Source organism: Mixophyes fleayi, chromosome 3, assembly GCF_038048845.1.
Source record: "Mixophyes fleayi isolate aMixFle1 chromosome 3, aMixFle1.hap1, whole genome shotgun sequence".
In the NCBI taxonomy this organism is placed as follows: Eukaryota; Metazoa; Chordata; class Amphibia; order Anura; family Limnodynastidae; genus Mixophyes; species Mixophyes fleayi.
In genome coordinates this window covers 211,663,097-211,685,182 of record NC_134404.1, presented here as the reverse complement: position 1 = coordinate 211,685,182, position 22,086 = coordinate 211,663,097, and the positions used below count along the sequence as shown (strand labels likewise).

The 22,086-nt window shown below is 38.4% G+C and overlaps 1 protein-coding gene across 14 annotated transcripts in view; it reads left to right on the top strand.

Moving 5' to 3' along the window:
• The window catches only part of EPB41L2 (erythrocyte membrane protein band 4.1 like 2), a 169,051-nt gene that overhangs the window by 62,156 nt on the left and 84,809 nt on the right, over positions 1–22,086 (top strand). For all 14 annotated transcript variants that reach the window (XM_075203063.1, XM_075203073.1, XM_075203070.1 and 11 more), the window contains exons 4-5: positions 12,661–12,765; positions 16,498–16,540. In XM_075203063.1, coding sequence (XP_075059164.1) covers positions 12,661–12,765; positions 16,498–16,540 — 148 coding nt within the window. The remainder of the gene's footprint in view (positions 1–12,660; positions 12,766–16,497; positions 16,541–22,086) is intronic.

Sequence of the window (22,086 nt, the reverse complement as noted above, 5' to 3'; positions counted from 1 at the left end):
GTGGTTAACATTGCTGCCTCACTGCACTGGGGTCATGGGTTTGATCAAAACAGGGCCCTATCTGTGTTGAATTTGTATGTTCTCTCCCTGTTTGCGGGGTAGGTTTCCTCCAGATGCTCCAGCTTTGTCCCACACTCCATAGACATACTGGTAGGTTAATTGGCTTCTGACAAACCCTGGTGTGTTTATGTGGGTGGGCGGTGGTAATCGCTTCAACGATTGCAAGAACTCAGACACAGACAAGACCTACAACAAAAAAATGTCGTCAAAAAAACGACAGCAATATTGAGAGACTTGACTGAAAAAAGACTCTGGAGATATCCGATAACATCAGAAGGCTGACAAGACCTCCTTCCAACTGCCCAGCTCTCTGGCAGTAGTGTGTGATGTCAGTGCGACATTCATACATTGAAATTTAAAGCGGCACTGCCGGGACCCATGTTTAATTTCAATGTATGAAGGTCGCACTGACGTCACAATTTCAGAGCATGAAACACTTATTATGATAATGGAATGATCTTACACATGAATAAGGTAGAGACATACAACTATTAAATGTTTATGCTCTTTTGTTGAAAAATGGTGGTAGGTATTGAGCACTCTGTAATATAAACAAGGGAGGAACTCTTACCCTATTTTCTCCCTGATAGAACGTGATATACCGTCCTCTTGATTGTTCCCGGCAGACTTGCCTATCGATGTAGTTATTCTGAGAGATATTTTCTCTAGTGTTTGTTCAAATCTTCGTTACAAGCTTTACTGCGTCCTCCTCCGCCTGGAGGCTCTTGGAACGCACGTGGAACGCAAAGTGCTTTCTGGTAGTACGGAAGCCTGAGTAGCTAAAAAACCTTTTCAAATAGCTTCTACCGGACGCGTTTCGTACTAATGAAGATATATCCTGAAGCACAGCAAAAGAACAGCATAAACATTTGATAGTTGTATGTCTCTATCCATGCGCTGAAATTAAGATATTAGTTTTGGTGATGATTTCCCACGTCATTCAGTAGCAGATGCTCACTTAAAGGAGAAGCGCTAATATTTTTTTTCTATTTTGCGAAAGCTTAGGTTTTGCCAACCCAGAGATATCTTGTGCTGCTAGTTTCTCACTTTTTAAAAAGCAGTTGAAGCAGGTCATTTCCTTTCCTCCTTCTCCCCAATTAATGGACATGATTGTGGAGGTATGGAGCAAACTGATTTTTCACTGTATTCACATTGCGTGAAAATTTATGACCCTCTACCCACTACCAGTAGAAGAATTTCAAAAATGGGAGGTTCTTCCAAGGGTACACTCCCCTATTGCAAGGTTGACCAGAACGGCCACCTTGCCAGTACAAGGGGCAATTTCCCTTAGACACCACAGACAAGAAATGTGATTATTTGCTCCTTTCGATGTATGAAACCGCTGGTGGTAGTAGTATTTTCAGGCCAGGTATGTCCACAGCTTGGGTCAATAAGGCAATTCAAGTATGGTCAGAGCAGTTAGCTCGGGGACTCCAGGGTGGTTCCCCTACAATTATTGCTCCTGACAGATCATATCATGGAGGCCTCTAACTTCAGCGGTCAGGCATCCTTGGATGTTAACTCTGTTGCACTTATTACAGTTGACGCTCCTTGTGGCTGCGCTTTTGGTGTGCGGAAGTGTATTCCAAGCTCACGCTAGATAGAAGTGGTCCCATTTGATGGCATCTCCCATTTTGGAGCTAGGTTAGACCAGCTCATATCTGAAGCAATGCGATGAAAGAGCTCATTTTTGCCAGTAACTAAGGCCAAGCCTAATCATCTTGGGTTTCGGTCCTTTCGTCCCCTTTTACAAGGTCCGAACATCCACTGCCAGTGGTCAGTCAAGAACTCCCTCTTGAGGGGTGGCTTCTCCAGGGCCGTGGCCCCTCTAGACTCAGAAATTCCAAGTCGACTGAGTCGGCCTCCACATGGCATGACTCCCAACAATGTGGTGGGAGTGCGTCTACTAGCGTTTCAGGGCAAATGCCTGGAATCATGGGCATTGTCTCAATGGGGTATGTTATAAATCTGCCCCACTTCCCTAGTTGCCGTTTTTCACCACAGGGCTTCCAGCCTGCGGATTCCGGCGCAGAGCATGCCAGGTAGCAATCCAGAACTTGCTGGATTGGGGAGTGATCATTCCTTTCCCCCTGCTGAAAGAGGTTGGGGTTTTACTCCAATCTCTTCCTTGTCCCAAAGCCAGAAGACTCCCAGACCTATTCTAAATCTAAAGACTCAGCTTACATGTCGGAGTCCTAGGTTTCAAGATGGAGTCCCTCGGGTTGTTAATTGCGATCATGAAACAGAGAATTCATGGCTTCCCTGCACATAAAGGACACTTACCTTCACGTTCTTATATAGTAGGGACATCAGTGTTTACTCCGCTTTGCAATAAGGGATGACCATTAACAATTTGCGGTGTTACCGCAGCCACAGCCCCGAGGGTTTTCACCAAGGTGGTGGCAGTTATGGCAGCCCTTCTTCATTCTCAGGGTATCGCCTTATCTGGACGACATTCTGAAAGCATCGTTCTCCCAGACTTTCTCACCACATTCAGATAACCATGTTCTTCTTAGAGGTTCATGGTTGGTTAATCAATCTCCCAGCGCTGACGATGTGCTTTTTCGAGCTGTATTTCAACACCAGATTGTAAATGTATCAAGTAGTGCCCTCGGAGTGCCCACTGGCTCACGAGTGTACCAGTGGACACTCCTCCAAAAATTGACCAAATCACATCTGCACCTAGACAGGCAGATGATCAGACTTTCCTCTCCTGATACCAGTCCTTTGCTTGGTGGCTTTACAGTTCACACCTCTCCAAGGGTCGATCCTTCCAAACGTGGGAGTGGAAATTTGTGACTACGGACGTCAGTTTGTCGGGATGGGGAGGGTTCATCTCAATTCTGATTCCGGGGCTTGTGAGACCCTCTGGAAATATCTCTCCCCATCAATATGCTGGAGATAAGAGTGATTTACAATGTGCTAGGTAATGCAAAGATTTCTGTAGGGAGAATCTGTCAGAGGGCAGTCAGAAAATGCGACAGCAGTGGCCTACATAAATCATCAAGGTGGCACTTACAATGGTAGCGCCAGGAAGCAATCGACCAGAATAGTGTTGTGGGCGGAGCAACATATTCCTTTGATCTCGGCAATCTCAATTCCTGGAGTAGAAAACTTGGAGGCAGATTATCTCAGCCACAGCAAGGTCCATTCAGGCGAATGGTCCCTACATCAGGAGGTGTTCAATCTCCTAAATCAGCGATGGGGTTGTTCAATGGTAAATATGATGATGTCACGGTTGAACTCCAAGGTTTCTCTCTTGTGTGCAAAATCCAAGGATCTTTCTGCAGGGTTTGTGTCAGGCGCCACCTCCACACCCCTCATAGGTGCCGGAGACGGACGCCTCTCTCCTCTCACTCAACAGGGCACTGTCATTCTCAGTCTGTCGGCGGTCAGCTGGGTTCTGACCGCCGAGACCGCAGGCTTCAATTGGTCAACACTTACCTCTATTTAAACCTCACTCTGATGCCATTAGGGTGCAATGGTATTGGTTCACCCTGCTCCAGCGTTCCTGTTTGTTCTATTTCTACTTGGTTCCTGATTCGTCTTGTTATTGACTTTCACTGTTCTTGTTTGACCCCTGACTTGTTCCTGACTACTCTCCTGGTTATCTAGGTTGTACTGTGCTACCGTTGGTTCTGACCCGGACTGCCCGACTATTCCTCTTTCCTCACTGCACTGGGAAACTGGGACTATCTGGGGAAAACCGCGACCTGTGCACCTCACACAGCCAAGTCCATATGTCCTTGCATGGCTCCCTGGTGAACACAGGGGGTGCGTTAGACTCAGCGCCTCCCTGTTTAGTTGCACTAATAACAGTCAGTAATAATTCCAGTGATAACTACGTGATCGTGTGTTGTCACCATGGGGATGCCGTGGAGTTTTCACCTTGTCTACTTAGTCCCTCTTCCCATGCTTCAAAGGGTTCTCATGAAGTTGAAGAGGGAACGGGTGATGGCTATCCTTGTGGCCCCAGACTGGCCGTGCCGAGCTTGGTATTCGGACCTTCTGGGAATGGCAATAGGACCTCTTCGGTGCCACTCATTAGGTCGGCTGGCTTTGACGGTGTTGTAGTTCCTGCTTTTGCTCCGAATTCTCGGTCTGTGGGTAAGTACTTGTTACTATTGGACATGGTCGGGGCCCTTAGGTGCTATGTAGCCTGCACTGTTGTTCTGCGCAAAACTGCAGATCTTTTTGTGCTGTATGATGTTCAACCCTGGAACATTTGTGTCACATTTGAAAAAGCGGACTGTTTAATTATGGTGGAGTATCAGATTGGGAGAATGTGTGCTGAGAGCAGGAGGAACAGCAACTTGCATAAGGGGTACACAACACAGTGGCAGTCTACTGCTTCCAGAGGAAGCTTATAAATTTCAATTCTCACGAACGATTCCAGAGTGTTGCTTTGACGGATTCCAGTTCTGTACTTACTCTGTTACCTGCGGTCACCCTGCTGTGCCTGGTCTCCAGTTTCCAAGCTAAACCTGGCTATCCTGTCAAATCTGTACCTGCAGTTAACCTGTTGTGCCTCTGCCTCAGCTAACCTGGTAATCCTGTTATCCTGTTTCAATTGCTTCTACGGATTTCAATTGCTTCTACGGATTTTTTTATTTTATTTTTGCTTCCTAATCAGTTACTGCATCTCATTTTTACCTGTGACTTGTGTTTTAAAATAAAACCACTTAGTTTCATTCACATTACTCTCTGTGGTCTTCATATTTGGAATCCTGACATACTTTATACTGTCTCTCCTCATTCCAATTGTCCCACAGCACAGGTAGCTGCACAGAAATACCAGTGACTAATGGCTGCTTTAAATTTGCAGACTGATTATGCGTCTGCCTTACAGTAGCCACACACTTTACTCACTACTAGCTACAATTGCTATTCTGGTACCTTATGTATTGTTCCCCTCACCTATCCGATTGTATGCTTATTTGGCCAGAGCCATCCTTACGTTCTGTTAAATGTCATTGTGTTTTATTTATTGGTATCATAATCTCCACAATGCATAGAGCTGTTTAATATGTTGACACAGTTAATGATAATATAATTAATAAAAGATAGAAACTGTTCTGAAGCAAATGACTAGCATGATGAACTGGTGATTTGTACTGTTGATTAACAAAATTAAAGTTAATTTACACTGATTCACTTTTAAAGCTGCAGAGCAAATATTTTGTTATACTCTGTAACAATGGCTGTGCTCAGAGCATAATATTGTCCTTTTCTGTTATGGCAAATTAGGAGTGAGCTGTTAAGTGCATTTTCGTGTAACCTATCATGTGTAATTGACTCTCCTGTGAATGTGCAACTTTTTTCTTGCACTACCAAGCAGAAATGACATTTAAGAGAATTTTGCAAGTGTTACATTTCACCAAAACCTGATGAGGGAAAAAGAGTATTGTCAAGGAAACCGTCGCTGACCTATTTTTTTTTTTCTCCAAAATATTTCAAGTGCAGGTTATTCACCTGGAAACAGACAATTGTGCAATCTGATTATGTGAAAAAGTATGGGCTAATTAATGACCTGAAGACTTGCTGCTCTTGTTTCTTGTACATTGCTAATATAAATATTTTATGGTAAAAGGCATTAAGACTTCTTGCATTGCCATGTTTTAATTTGGCACATTTGAGCAATTGATGCACATTCAACTTGACACTAGATTCATTGCTCCTTGCAGTTCAAGAGCACTTGCTATGCACCCCAAGGAAATAGCTACCCTCTGCACAGCTTTTAGACAGTGAGTTTGTAGCTAATCACTCATCCATCTTGTGTCGCTGGGTTTACATCTAAATCTTTCCTTTTACCATTCATTTTAGGTTTACATTAATTAAAAATAAAAGAAGAAAAATCATCATTATATTTATTTTCTAAACGATAAAGCAGTGCAAAATGTTTAAATATAACAAATCTCTCCTTTCCAAGTGGAAGTTGACATGTTTTATCCCTAAAGGACCTTTTTCGATTAATAGCAATATTTGAAATGGACATGGTCAATAACCTCATAGCTCAGCTTCAAAGTTCCTACTCTACCACTGCATGAAATTATAATACTAAAGAAGAGGTAATCATATTGACTGACTTACTGGTAGTAACTTTCTGCAGGACAGAACAGTCCTACATGACTGCAGCCTCATAGTTTTCTTTATCTAAAGTAGTATTAAAAAGTTTTCCAAAAGTAATACACATCGAATAAGATGAAAAAGAGCATTACTTTCTGCCAGCAGAGAAGTCTGATTTACATTCCAAATGCGGTATTGCAGTGATTTACAAGTCCTTTAGCATAGGGGGGACGTGATGTTGGAAATGTTAAACGTCTTCCGCAGCAACAAACAGAAATATAATAAGCTCAAGAAAATTAGAAATGGGTTTTAATGTAATGTAGTTATTTTAGTAAATAGGGACTTTTACATAAGGTAAACATTCCTCTACATGCTACAACTTTTACAGATCTTTATGGCAATTTTGGCTAGAAATCAGTGTATCACCAAAAAGAGTGGAGGCCCACAAATATCAACTTTAAATTTCAGTGTACAAATAAGCTATCAAGTATTTGTGTGCTACATGAAAAAACAGTCCGTATTTAACTTATGTGCAAAACAGAAAACTAGTTTGTACCCCTTGCATTGTAACATGGTTTTGTCCAGGGAACTGAAATAAGATACCTCTTCATTTAAGATCCTTAATGAATCAGACCCTTAATGTCATTCTATGCTTAAACTTATGCACTAATGATTTTGTGTGCTGCCAATCTGAGTGGATTGTTATGTAGTAAACTTGTATGAAATATTAAGTTGTCCAAAAATGATGAGGTTTAGGTTTTGAGCTGTAAACCTCCTACCTTTGGGGCATATTACATTTGTACAAATAGAAACAGAAGCATTTACAATGTTGTTTTATAAGACAAATAGGTAAAATCATATCCCCCCTTTCCCCCCAGAAATTATGTTTTCTGCAGCATTTGGTGGTGCAGTATTGAGTTTTGTAACAATTGCAGATTGACTTCATAGACCTTGTGGAATTTGTGCACACTCTAACCCAGTCACCAAAGGGAATTCACTGTGCTATTGTAATCTTTCCATCCCCATCAGCTAAGCAAGTACACAATAGCTTTAGTGTCACAAAGGCCTACACAGACAAATATAGCACTGCCTCATGGAGTCTGCTCAGAAGGGCAGACTAAGCATTTAATTCACGGTTTCTCTCCTGGCACACTCCAAAATATGTTCTAGTTTTGGGCGAGATCTTAAATACCACAAATAACAAGACGGACATGTAGGATTTCTACACAGTCTGTATTAACTAGCGTATACAGTGAATTGTTTCCACAATATATTGTTCATTTTGTGTCTCTGTGAGGTTGTACTTAATCAGTTAGTCAATAGAGCCATTTGTGTACCAGTGCTCTCTATGCTTCTATTGCTTACGCATGCCTTAAATGATGCTGCCTGATGCTAAACAGCTATTGAATTTAATGTGGTTGTGATTTACTCTTCCCTCTGTTTGCTAATCACTCTTTGGTTCATTAGTATGTGGTATATGAATTGGGGTTTATGCGAGGTCCTGTGCTTGCCTGCCTTTACATTCCTGTACCAGTCTTATCTTAAACCTATGAGCTATTCATCTTAAACATCCAAGAGCAACTTGCATCCTAATAATCTGTTCTATCTCCTAATTATACTTTGTTAATGTGTATTTGCATATATACTTTACACATTTGTCTTTTTTTATTTTCTTAAATATTTTCATACTATACAAAAGTATAAAAAAAATTGTTTTCTTGAGTCATTGAAACTGAAGAATTTTTAAACTTTATTTGTCTGGTAATTTTTGTATAATGTCCTTGAACAAGTATTTGTACGTGTTTGGACTGGTGTAGTTTGGAGAAATTGTTCCCCCTCATTCCAAGATTAATTTCTCTTCTCTATGAGGGTTTCAGAGGCTTACACTTCTGTTGCGATCTCTGAAGGTGGTGACTGGTAGAAGCTGGAGTTTGAGAGAGCTAGCAAATGCCAGAGACAGGGCCGCCTTCAGAAATAATCATGCCCAGTACGGCCCCCCCCCCCCCCATGAGCAACATATACTTAGCTGGGGGCCCGCCGCTGGTCACCGCTACTGTGTCTTCAGCCTGGCTGTCACCGTGACAGCCAGGCACCAGGATGCGATCGCAGTGGGAATGATTCCTCCACCCCTGCGATCGCATCCTGGTGCCTGGTTGTCACGGTGACAGTATGTGCTGTTGTACCGGGACCCCTGGTGAGCCCCGGCCCGGTACAACAGTACCCCCCTGATGGCGGCCCTGGCCAGAGATACTGAGTTCAACCATTGGTGTCTCAGTGCCTCAGCACTTTACTCTCTTTGTGGAATGGCCGAAGTACCACCGATATGTTCATACTTATACCCAGATGACTAGTGCTACTTTTGTTGTACTCCTGGAAACTGTACAACCAAAGCAACATCACCAACCATATCATCTGCAAAGGAGATGATGCTGCTCATAACAAGGAATTTTAGAATCAACTTGTTTTCCTGGACATATTTATTCTTGTGTATTGCATATATTCTAACGAGTCACCTATGTGAAAATATTTGAAGTCCACGCAGTTATGCGTCGTTGCTGTTTCATCTGCTTCTCAATGTATGCTAGGAGCCACGTGGGGCCTGATGCACAGATGGTTGCACGTAAAAACAGGGTATTGATATAAATGTAAAGCGCTACGGAATTTGCTGGCGCTATATAAATAAATGTTGGTGATGATGATGAAATGTGCTAAACCGCAACGCATTTGAAGATCCATGCAGGCCTGTACCTTTAGCATAAGCTCCCAGTTTATGTCAACCACACATCCCAGGCCCATTTTTGCCTGTATGTGTATCCATTTGTTTTTTGAGCAACATATCCCTACAATTGCCCTACTCTTGCACAAAAAAAAGAACAATTTTTGTTTAGACATGTACACAAGCATAATGTATCCCTGAGGGATGATGAAAGTGCCAGTCATCATTAATCAAATTTGCACTTACTTGCTCCTGACCAGCTGCAATTAATGCGGCTTTCTCAGGAGTAAGTGTATCCTTTTTTTTTTTTTCTGCACCTGTTCTCAATTGTGTGAATACACCCCAATTGTTCTCAGCTTACATTAGGATGACCCTGTTTCACCTCCCCAGGCACAGACTGGCTTACTTTACAGAATCTTGCCAATCTGCATGGTCACAAATGTGTTAGCCCATATGGGTATGTGCAGTGTGATGTCATGCAAGCTGCACATTGTGACATAGTATTCACTCTAGTAGATCAGACCCATAATCTCTTGGAACTCAGGATCCACAGTCTTTCACTTATGGGTTGATTTTTCTTGGACATTCCTGGCTCGAGGGTATAAGGGTTAAGAGGTCTTTCTAATTAGCCAAAGCATGTGAGTCTTTCTGCTTACTGCTGCTCTGTCGTGATGTGTGTCTTCCCATCTACTGACTCAGAGTACAGCACCTCAGTGTTGCCAGAGGTTTAAGAGTTAAACAAACCAACATATATTGGAAAACATTTTTTTTATTTTTTAACATTTATATGATTGAGGAATCAATCCATTCTGTCTTGTCTCTCTGTAGCATCTTTTGAAATGCAGTTTCTTCTAAACATGGGTGTATCCGAATCCTTTTGCATAGGATTTTATGGACGTATGATTCCTCTTGAAGCAATCCCTCATTGATTTCCAGCGGCTCTTCACAATTCATACTACCAAATAAAATGAATTATTGTAGCGAAAAATAGAAACCGCACTACATTTTTGCTACTTGTGATACAGTATTTTAATTTTCTGATACATGTATTAATATATGCCATGCATTAATGTCTTTCAGTTTTTATGCATCTGTTACATCTTTAACTAGGTGGTTGAACTAGGCCCATTTTCTTGATAGTGCTGTCTCTGCTTCATCTGTTTTTTGTTTGTTTTTTAATTATTTCCCATAGCAGTGTTCTCCTCAGAAAATTTTGCAAGCCGTGTGGGGGCAGTTGTAATACTTTGCAATAATAGTGAAAAATGTTGGAGGTTATTGCCCACACCTGCAAGGACTAGTCAGACTGGTCAGTAGTCTAACACACTCTGATGGCTGTAGTGCTCACATATTACAATAGAGTCAAACCATTGTTTCTACTAATAGCACAGGTACTAAGACTATGTTGGGCTCCAAGAGCCAGGTGGCAAGTAAAAACAAGAGCGATAGCTCGCCATCCTGTGTACAGGTCCATTTCCTTACTTTGTCATTTTGAAGCTCATTGAATTTTTCATGTTAACACCTTTTGTACAGAGCCTTTGTATAGTTATAATTGCCTATTTCTTTCATAGAAGGGCTACCTTTTTATGATCATTTGATATATTAAAAAACATCTACTTCTGTTTTTATAGTTTATTTTATTTGACATCTCACATTAAAAGTAATAAGTAGCTTTTTTCTAAACCAATAAAATGTAAAGGCGGTCAGTCATGTTTTTACTGGTTTGTGTTGACTGTTACAGTATTTCATATTAGAAGGACAAATTAGCCATCCTTATGTTGATTAAAATATAACTTTTAATGATTATTGTTTAATAATGACATCCTCCCGGAAGACAAATGTAGCAGGCAGATAACGGAGTGAGATACTTGATCTCCGTGGATTTGATGAGGGGAAAACCCCTAGCTCAAAAAGGTCTTAGCTTGTATGGTGATATTGGTAAACTTTAAATACAAGGCTTGTTCTGTATTATTGACAGTATGAAGCACTACACAATATCTCACTCCGTTATCTGCCTGCTACATTTGTTACAGTGGTGACTAGAAGGCTTATAATACCAATACCATAAGAGACACGGTTCTCATTTACTTTTTAAATCATTCTGTCTTCCTACCAACCACCACTTACCAGTAAATGGTCTGCTACCAAGGATTTATACAAGATATTCTTTGTATCCACCAGACTATTCCTTTATATAATAGATCCCTATCAGTTGGTGTTTTTGTTTTTATCACACGTGTGTATGTGTGTATTTGTAAGTTATTTTAATATATTTCACCTTGTCTTCCGGGAGGATGTCATTATTAAACAATAATCATTAAAAGTTATATTTTAATCAACATAAGGAGTGCTAATTTGTCCTTCTAATATGAACCCCTGTTCATTATTTGTTCTGTCCTAATATAACAGGACCAGCACCCCCACATGCTACATGTTATAGATTTATATCTTGTCATATATTGCATGTGGATGTTTCCTTCTAATCCCTGTGCAGAGCATCTCCCCCCTTAGTCACTGTTACAGTATTTACAATCTTTCCCTTTATTATTTTGAGACACTTCTCTTGTTTTTTGTTATGACTTGATACATTGCCCTGATTTTTAACAAATTTTTCACATGCAATATATTAACATTGCCTTGAAGTTTTCAAATGTCTTTTGTAACTTGAGTAAATAGCTTTGTCCGCTATGGTCGTCCACTTTTTCTTTTTTTCTTTTTTGTGTGTTAAAGTTATCATTCTTGTTTTCTTTCTGTATTTGAGTTCCTGAGTAGATGTTGGTGGTTGTGTAAGTTGCTATGTAAATTTTAAGGCTTGGTCGCTTTGTCCCTTTTTTTTCTTTTTCTAGTTTTTACATATACAAAACATACATTGAGGTCTTATTTGTACTCAGTGTGGTTGGTTCTTAACGTTCTCACAGTCTAAATATTTTGTTAAAACTGATGTGTAGATTGTGTATTTGGTGATCTTCCACAGTTTGTTTATTTTTAATGTAAATGATCAGAATATAGCAACTGAGATCCTAAAAATGAATGGTGGCATAGAGATGCAGCTTACTGCTAAATTCCATTAAAAGTGTTTCCTCTTGGCAATGATATTGTATTTCTCCCTAAAGTACTTTTGAATGATGGCATTGCTTGTATGACTTTGTAAAATGTCATGCTGTCTTTGTAGAGGCGCTGAGCTTTTTGCTCATCCATATAAGTGAAGCATTTTCCATATTCAGGAACTTTCTTGATGTTTGAAACCATTGCTTTTCACTTTGAAAATGGCATTTTTAAATGTAAAGCTCACACATTCACTTCAATGCATTTGTAATTTAAATATTATTGCAATTTGAGAGGCATTTTAGGTATGGGTACGTGTATGCTTAGTGTTGTGTTTCAGTTAGGTGAAAATCATATTCACCAGTTGCAAGAAGGAACATTACCAGGCCCTGAAGTTATCCACAACACAGTGAAAAACATTTTCAGTTCTCTCATCATCGTCATCATCATTTATTTATATAGCGCCAACATATTCTGTAGCGCTTTACAATTGGGGACAAACATAGTAAACTAATAAACAAACTGGGTAAAACAGACAAAGAGGTGAGAAGGCCCTGCTTGCAAGCTTACAATCTCTCCCCAACTTCTATCCATGTATAAAAAGTTATGATCGTCTTGTTAATGAGACGGTCTTACCTATGAATGAATGGAAGACTGGAGAGACTGATAACTCAGTGTGGCTTAGTCACTGGCTTCATCTTTGCCTTATTTGTAGTAGTTAATTACATTTTGAATGTATAACTTAAACTAACAAATTGTGTCCTTTTTACTTTTAGAAACGTGCAAAAGGACAGACATTATTTCTTAAAGTCTGTGCGCATCTCAATCTACTGGAAACTGATTATTTTGGACTTATCTATCGTGACAATTCTGACCAGAAGGTATGAGTCTTCCTGTGAAATATTGAAGTTGAGCTTTAAAATAAACATTGTGCACTATGGCTACAAGACAACACTGCTTTTAATGTCTATTTTACCCAAGTTATTATGAATTGTGTAGATTTACTGTCACTGAAGGAATGCTTAATGTAGCATCTTTGTAGTGTATGAGCATGCATTTTATAGTTACCCACACTCTACAAATGAAATGACACACTTGTTTTGTTTTAAAAAGTATTATATACAAATGTATATAATATGCAATAAACTGCAGTGTGGGTCTAAAAAAAAAATCTGTGTTTCTTGGACTTAAAAGATTAACATAATACCTGATTGGAAACAATGAAAGATTTCATGTTATATTTTGTGCAAATAAAGGGGGAGGACATTGCAAAATTATAGACCTCTCCTAGTGTAAAAAAAAACCACTTAATAACTTGACCAGAATTGCAAAGAAATAAAAACAAGAATAATTTAATAATAAAACTAATAAGAATAATATCTATCTATTGCATGCATGCAAATTGTTAAAAGGCATAAATCCAAATCGCTTTTGCTGTGAAACACAATCCAGCTAAATACATATAAAATAAAACATTGATGTTCTTATTAGTCTCAATTAGATTGCTTCCAATATATATAATTCAATGAACATTTCTTGGAAAACAAAAAAATTATGCTTATATATGTATAAAAAGATCCAGATCCTTAGTACAGGGAGGGTGTCTCCAATTCACATAATATGTAATATCATATGACCAGCTAAGTCTCTCATGGAATTCCGCCTTGTGATAGCAATTCAATTTGCCAATAGAAATATATGGAATGGATCTACCTTTTAGTGAATAGTCACATGTCAATAGTAAAGAGTAGATATTATGAGCCCAAGAGAAAAATTGGTCACTCGGAGTTGGTGGATAAATGACACTTGCAGTCTCTCCGAAGTGATGCTATTCACTAAAGGTGGATCGGTTCCATATTTCTAATTGCAAATTGAATTTCTATCACAGGCGGAATTCATTGAGAGACTTTGCAATTCACATGATGCATGATATCATATGACCAGCTGACACCCTCCCTGTACTAAGGATTCAGATCTTTTTTTAATACATATACAAGCATTCTTTTTTTGTTTTCTAAGAAAGGTTCATTGCATTATACATATTGGGAGCAATCTAATTGAGACTGAGTACAGAATTTTTTATGATTTGATATGTATTTAGCTGAATTGTGTTTCGCATCATAGGCTACCTGTATTTATGCATTTCAACAGATTGTAAATATGCAATGGATAAACTTTTTATTATTAAACTATCCTTGTTTTTATTTCCTCGGAGAGGTCTGTAATTGTGCAATGCCCCCTGCCCCCCCTTTTTTTTTTTTTTTTTTTTTTTTTTTTTTGTTGTCAGTTTGCACTATTCCTACTACAGTTGCATTATACATCTTCTTATAAATGTATGCATTGTTTGGTAAAACCTTTTTAGCGCCTGATAATTGTTTTGTTCTGTTATATTTTGTATCTACTCTTCTCTATAATACTTTGTTCTAACAGGGATTTCCAATTTAACGTTTACGTTCCTGATACGATGAGAGCAAAGCAGTGCCGAATGTGATCTGCAGAGGTCCTGGTGCTATGCAAGTGTAGGGGGACCACACTAAATACAGCAAATTTAATCTATTCCCTCCCTTTGGTGAAGCAAGATTCATAGTGGAATATCCCTTTGAATTACACTCCTTCATCTGAACTTATTCTTGCTGTTTATCTTTCCTCAGGGATGCTCTGGGATTGTTCATATTTGACTTTAACACATTTTAATGCTTCAATAGTTTTCCTTGCAAAGGGCTGCTATAATTCTTGATTTTATCTGTTACTGTGTTTTATACAACCTAGATTGCTGTGGTTTAGCCAGTATCTAATGTTTCTTTTCCTTTCCCTTTATTCCTCTTGTTCAGTGTTTGGATCTTTTCCCCATCATGTTTATTGTATTAAACTGTTTTCCATAATGTATAACAAGATTAAACATTGCAGATTACTTTCTATACACTGGTCTCATAAAATACACTCCGAAGTAATATATAGGATTCACAGACAACTCTTATAAATTCATCTAGCAGGAAGGTAAAAGACAAAAATGCCTTGTGGCACCAGTTCTCAGATTGCATTTTTCCTGTTGGGGTTGTTCCCTTTCTAGTTAAAAAAAAAAACAAAAATGCCTCACTTCTGTGACCTTCAGCAAAAGTTGTTGTGAATGCTGAATGATGTGTTTGACTTGTCCCAGTGCAGTCAGTACAGTGACCCATTTATGAGCCAGCTGTTGTGCTGGATTGCAGCTGCGGAGCCGGTGAGCTGAATGCCAGGCACTCTTGTGCGTTGAGAACCATGGAGGCCCCCAGACACAATGTAAAACGTACCAGAAGATGGGGATCCCAGCAACCCCTGACATCAGTATTCTGTGCAGCTGCTAGTTGTATCTTTCACTTAAATCAAACAGATATTTAAAGGTGTTACATTTATTTTTAGACTACAGAATTGTGGTGTCAGGTTATGGCACTCCTTTGGGGTTTGATTTTGTGTGATTTTTAAGTATTCAAATGCAAAATTAACTGTAGTAGCTGTATACTATGACTGACTGAGTAGCTTGTATACATTTTTTTTATGCAATGTTTTTCAAACGGGGTAGATCATATATATCGCTTTATGGTATGCAAATATCTTTTCTTTGAGGTCATATCTGGAACTCTTAATGTACATCCATAATACAAAGTTGTTTGTCAGTTGTTAAACCAGACACTTTTTTATTTTTCACCAGTATGTTGTTTGGGAAAATATAAGGTTCCAGATATGTCAATATAGTCAACAACAATGATATTAGGTTGCTATGGCAACACATTTCGCACAATTGTACGCAAGAGTTTTTCTGCTTTTGCGGATGCCCCCCCCCCCTCGGTACCATTGCTTTTGCCTGATCACTATTGCTTATAAGACTGTCTACTCTAGGCAAAGACATAATGTCGTAGGATAGTTTTGGTTATACATAGAAGCAATGCTTTTCTGCTCTAACCAGTCTTTTTAGGATGCCACGTGGCATTTAGAACCATTATTATGGTTTAGAGGAGGTTGACTTTTTTTAAAGTGCATTTTAAAGAGGAGCTGAAAGATAAAATGCTTATTATGAAACTATCTGTAAGATTCATTGATGTATGAAAAAGTTATTGCTTTATACTAAACCACATCCAACACTCTTTCAGCTTCTACAGTCTCAGAATTTTCTGCTTTGAGACTTCAAGATGTCTCTTAAAGTGACTGATAACGTGTTTGTAGATTGAGAGAAAATAAATCTGATAAACAATTGTTGTACTTTGCTGTCACATACACCACTATTAGAAGTTCACCTACAAAAAAAGTGTAGCCCAACAAATTTCCAAATAAGAAAGCTCTTTGTCCAGGAAGGATTTCAATTGTTAAACTTCTCTTAGCACCTCCAGCAGGAAAATGGACTATTTATCAGTGTGTGTCACAATTGGCAGATGTTATGCACATCAAATCCTTGCCCATTTCTCTTAGGGCCAAATTCAGTTCAGCACAAGGTGCCACTGAACATCGCAAACATACTTCTTTATAACGTAGAATGTTAATATAAAGAAGAACAAAGACATTGTAAATTAGTTCTTGAAGAAACAGGGTCTGTTGATGATTTATCCAATGTCTGGCTTTTTTTATTTTTTTCATTTCAGAACTGGCTGGATCCTGCTAAGGAAATAAAGAGGCAAATTAGAAGTAAGTACTTCCTCTTTCTCCTTATCTGTATCCCCAAAGGCCCATGATGCTTTTCTGTTGTAATTCATTTATTACCCAAAGAACAGCTTCCTTTGAAAGCGAATGCTCTGTATTTTGGTGCATTTTATTTATCTGTGGCAAAATGCATTAACATGTTTGCTTTTTCTTAAAATATTTACATTTTGTAAGGTACGTTAGTCAAGTAATGTGTATAGAAAATGACACTACAACATAATTTAGTTTTCACCCTGTCTTATTCTCTGCATACAGAATAAAAAGTGAGAATTGCATCTCGTATACAGAAGTAGAGGAGGTGAAAATATCAGACTTAAAGTATAGGAAAGTTTTCAGGTATAAAGGGGATTATGTCGCGATGTTGTATTAATCACCTCTTGTTCCTTTTAACAAACAATAACAAGCAGTCTCTAGACAGAGACTACATTTATATTTAAACTGAGATCGTTGGAGCATGCTAACTTACATTAGACACACTCTGCAACTGTGATGCCCTTCGATTTGCTTCTATCCCCAAGTTAAGGATCAGAATTGTGTGTCATCTACAAATATAGAGAACTTTTAATACCAGTTTTTATATCAAGATGCTCTCAAGAAGGACAATTGGCAGCCCAACAGCCATTAAACCTTTGAGAACTACTCTCTGGACACTATTTTCAGATGGTTTATATACTAAACCATGCAGCTTTCTAGAGACTGAGTGCAGTATTCCACTGCAATTGCTTGTGAAGCACAGTGTCAAAGGCTATTTTTATCTAATTTTACTATCAATGCTACTCCCCTGTCAAGCTTTCCCGTCATTTCACAGATTTGTATTTTATAATCTTAAAAAAAAAAAAAAAGTTTATCAATAACATAACTTTCTCAGCATTAACAGGTGAAAATCATGTTCATAGAGTTGCTTTTGTAATGCTGAATATACTGATACTGGTCATAGATGACAGTGGTTATGGGAAGCAGAGAAAGGAATGCTTAAACACTTTTACACTGAATTTATCTTCCAGCTGTGTGGTAAAAAACTACATCTGGTGAATAATTAGTGCTGACAAGGATATAGCTGCATTGGGTAATTTTAAGAATTTTGTGAATATTTTAAATTTTTGGGGATATTGACAGATATGTATTTGTGTTAATATTGGTATATTGTTGTGAGTAGCATGTTGTATTGATATTAGAAATTTGATTTTCTGACATTCATGGTCTTTGCAATTTTTTTTGTTTGGTACTGCTAGCAGGTTATATAGATCAATCCCCTCTAGCTACAAAAATTTGCTTGAATGTCATTATATAAATGTTGTCATTTTAGTGTTTGTAGCGTATACGTGAGGCTCGCATATTAAAGTTTGTTTACCCAAACTTTTTGCAAGTCGTCTTTTCCATCCATTGCTTTTCTTCACCTGTTCTTCTGGGCCTTTATGCGCCATTCTGTGTTATTAATGTTAGTGCTGAATGTCTTTATCCAACTATATTTGTTTTAAAGTGGTACTGCAATTTGTTTTGGCAAGAAATATATGAATATATCATGTTGGTGAGTTTAAGTCCCTTTCAACTAAAAGTTAAGGCTGGAATTGCTGGCATTGTGGCGTGCAGACATCACATCGCACACATTGCCCGCAATTACTGTCTCGGCTCATTTTTCCTCGTACCTTAAAAATGAGCAGATATTTCTGTGAAATCTCCGCTGCAAAGTGTCTCACGGAAGTTCCGGAGACACTTTGCGACTTGTTGTTCCCCTCTAAGGTTTACAGTCCATTAGTTGTATACTAGTCCATGCAGCTTTCTAGTTTCTGAGTGCAATATTCTACTGCAATTGCCTGTCAAGCATAGTTAAAGCTGCAGTCCTGCATACATTTATTTTTTCTTTAAATAGCAAGTTAAGTACTTTTTAGCATGTATCTAATAGTCATTTTTCTTAGCTGTCCTTCTACAATTCATTATCTCCTTTTTCAAAATTTGTCTTGAGGTTGCGAAATAAGGCTGCCTGTTACAGACACAGGCTCTCAGCATTTCATGTGAAGGCAGAGGGGGAAGATTTTAAAATACACAGAGCAAACAGAGTGGATGTTTCAAATGCTTTCTGCTCACTACTTCATGTGCCATGTGCTGTGGTGGCTTTGGTAGTCCATGGCACTGCACAAAGTTATAAATCATTAATCGTCAATGTTCTTAAATCCTGCCATAATTATTTTCTGTTAAATAAATAATAAAAAAATAACGAGCTTTTTAGCACTTTGAGATAACTTTCTGCGATTATGGGAAGAAAAATTCTGTTCTGTTCAATTGATTTCTGATGAAAACAAGGGAAGCATCAATGTTCTGTGTGTTGCTCTTTACAGACCTGGAACAGATCCACAGTGAATACAAATTTCTGTAGCAGTTGCTGTTGACCTTTACAAATTCTTGAATCCTGTCATCATGAAATAGGGGAAGAGCAGAGGCTCATATTGCAGGGGATGAAAAGTAAAAACATTGAAATTCTTTCTCTTTGGGTCATGTGATTTACCAAAAATGGGATGAATATAAAACTTGGCCCTATAAAGCTTTGTTTAGAACCTATACAGCGAGGTATACCTTTATTTGACATAACATTTAACTTTTCATTGTTTCGATTGTGGCTATTATCTTGCAGCCCCTTTACCATCATTGCTCTTTAATCCCCCCAATCTCCCCTTGTGCACATGCAGTGATTATGATGGAACCAAGCCAGATTCTTATACCCACATCTGGAAGAAATATTGGGACCAATCATCCATCTCTGTTAGGCTGCATATATTGTGTTATCAAAAGCAAAGAAATGCAAATCAGAGCAAAATCTATATGCATAAACTTTGCATATTTTCTCACTTGACATGGACCTGTTTGAGATTTTTTCTTTATATATTTACTTGACTGGAAACATGCAAAATAGTCACTAAAATATAGAGAACAAACATTGTCACTTTTCTGCTGCTGACTATAATTAGCAGCTGCTAAATAACTGTTTTCGGTGTAATATATTGCCAGTGTACAGTCCTCATATGTTGCCATTGTATCATAGAGTCTGAATGACTGCAATTTCCTGTACAATGTTTCCCTAACATGTCTTATCTGCACTGTGATTTTCCCAAGCTAGGCAATGATGACCTCATTTAGGAATTTAGCTTCAACTGCTTTTGCTCTGTATTGCTTTGCAAGTCTAATGTTAGGAGAGGTTTATTCGGAAAAAATAATAGGTTTGTGCCTACTTAAAGGTGCATAAATGTAATGATTATTTGACAGCTGTATTTCTATTTGTTTTTTCATCCTATCTGTACATGAAGCACAGTCACTATTTCAGTATAGTATTTTGTTACTTAAAAGGACCTTTAATCATGCCTAGTACAGGGACAGCTGCCTTATGCTTTCCTTCTGTACAAATTAAGGACACTTCTTCCTTAAGCTGGGTACACACTACAGAAATTTCCACCAACTTTTTTTGCTGAGCGATTTTACATGCGATTGATGTTCCGATCGCTCGGTCCATGGACTGCATACACACTAGCCTTGTTTAGGACGATAAAGGGAAGAGCGGATGTCCTTTTAGCGACTTTTTACAGCCATGTTGTCGTGAGCAATGACTGTAATTTCATACTCACTGTTGTGGATCGTCGTAAGTTTATACACACTACAGAATGGAAACGAAATTGGAACGAAAATATTAAACTGTACGACCAACCAAATGAGGCGACAATCGTCCATTTGGGCAGACTTTTGACCATCGTGTCACTGCACACACTGACCCGACTTTTGAACGAGCTGTCGTATGTCGGCTGATTGAGCCGATTATTGGATGAAAACTGTGTAGTGTATACCCAGCTTTACACTTCTCTGTTCTGTCTCTTTTTTTGAACTCTGGAATTTGATACCCCTGAATGATGTGATAACACTCTCAATAAGATTGGTTTTGCATTTAGTCCACATTCACAAATTGATTTATTGTGTGAGGATTATCACACCTGGATTACATTTACAGAGGGTTTGGGCAAGCTATATTCTGCAAGCAGATAGACCTGGATCTCTATGTACTTCATTTTTGTTTTGTGTAATAAAAGAAGAAGAATATCTCTCTCATATTATAGCAATGCCCCTGGAAGCAGTTCATTGGTAGTAGGGTTAGTTCAGTGCTTTTTACATCTTGGTAAATAGACACGTATATGAGTTTTTGAATTGAGTGTAAGTAGTGTTGAAGTTGATATTTATGGTAATTTTCATGAATTTATAGAAGTATTTGGAAAGTTAAGCACAAGTGCGATTTCCAAGAAAAACTGTTGAATCTGTCCTTTTCAATTTGTGAGCACTTAAAATATATTAATTTAGCTATAGTTATCTGCAAGGTAGAATAAACCAGTCTCAAAAAAGCAGCAATATACGGAAAACCCATTTCCTCAAGAAATAGTCTATGTCCGTCTCCTGAAGTCACATCTGAACTGTACTCCACAGGCCTATAACCGGGTTAATGAAACATACATTGTCATTTTGAAGAGCCTTGATTTGCTCTCTATTCCAGCTATCATTAACAGAGTATGTGTAATATAGAGAGTATATATTTTGCCGGTTGCATAACACTTCAAACAGCTTCACGGTTACGTGGACGTCGCATTTTGAGTCCTCAATAACAATAAACACACAAACAGCATCTCCAAGATATGCTTTATGTCGCTTAGGCATCCTTTGCTCAATATCCAGAGTGGGGTGACCAGGGCTGACACTTCAAACCCTTGCCCTGTCTGCTCCTCCTTCCTTTTCTTAATCTCCCTCTGCTGTCACTCATGTAGGGTAATAGTTATCCTCAGTACTAGGTCTAACTGAGGAACCATCCCTCCCCGATTGCCAAACAAGATGATGGACCCCAATCTACTCTTCACACTGGAGACATGCAGAAGTTTAGTACCCACGTACTCTACACTACTTTACAAAGCGATTCACTTTAGGCAGCGTAAACCCCCCCTCATATTTTAAGATTTTCTCTGTGTTTTTCTGCCCCAAAACCGCCCACCCTCCCCCATCCACAACAGTAGTTTAGTTTTTGTTAAAAAAGTTGAATATATAAACCGTATCTTTAAATGGAGATGGCAACAACACCACCTTCATATTCAGGACATGAGAATTGTATAGCTGAAATGGCACCTACAATAATCAAAATACATATCTTTAAGGTTTTTGAATGCCTACAGCCTTTGATGATCTGACAAGGGGATGGATGGTGTCTTGATCATTATAAAGACTGCCTTTAACCAATCACCACCACACATTTTCTTTTATATTACATTTGATTGAATGAAGCTAATGTCTGAGTAGCTGCTGTGCATTACAGCAATATAAGTCCCCGGATCTTCCAGTGTAAGTAAAGTATAAGTGTATTTATTAGAAAAGTAATAATAGTAGCATGTAGATTTTGCTTTAAAATGTACTGCTGTTTTTTTAAAAAAAAAAAAATTAAGTAATTAATTTTTGTACATTGTACTTCACTATTTGGTCTTGAGTGGAACATTTGAGAGAGCCATAACAGTAGG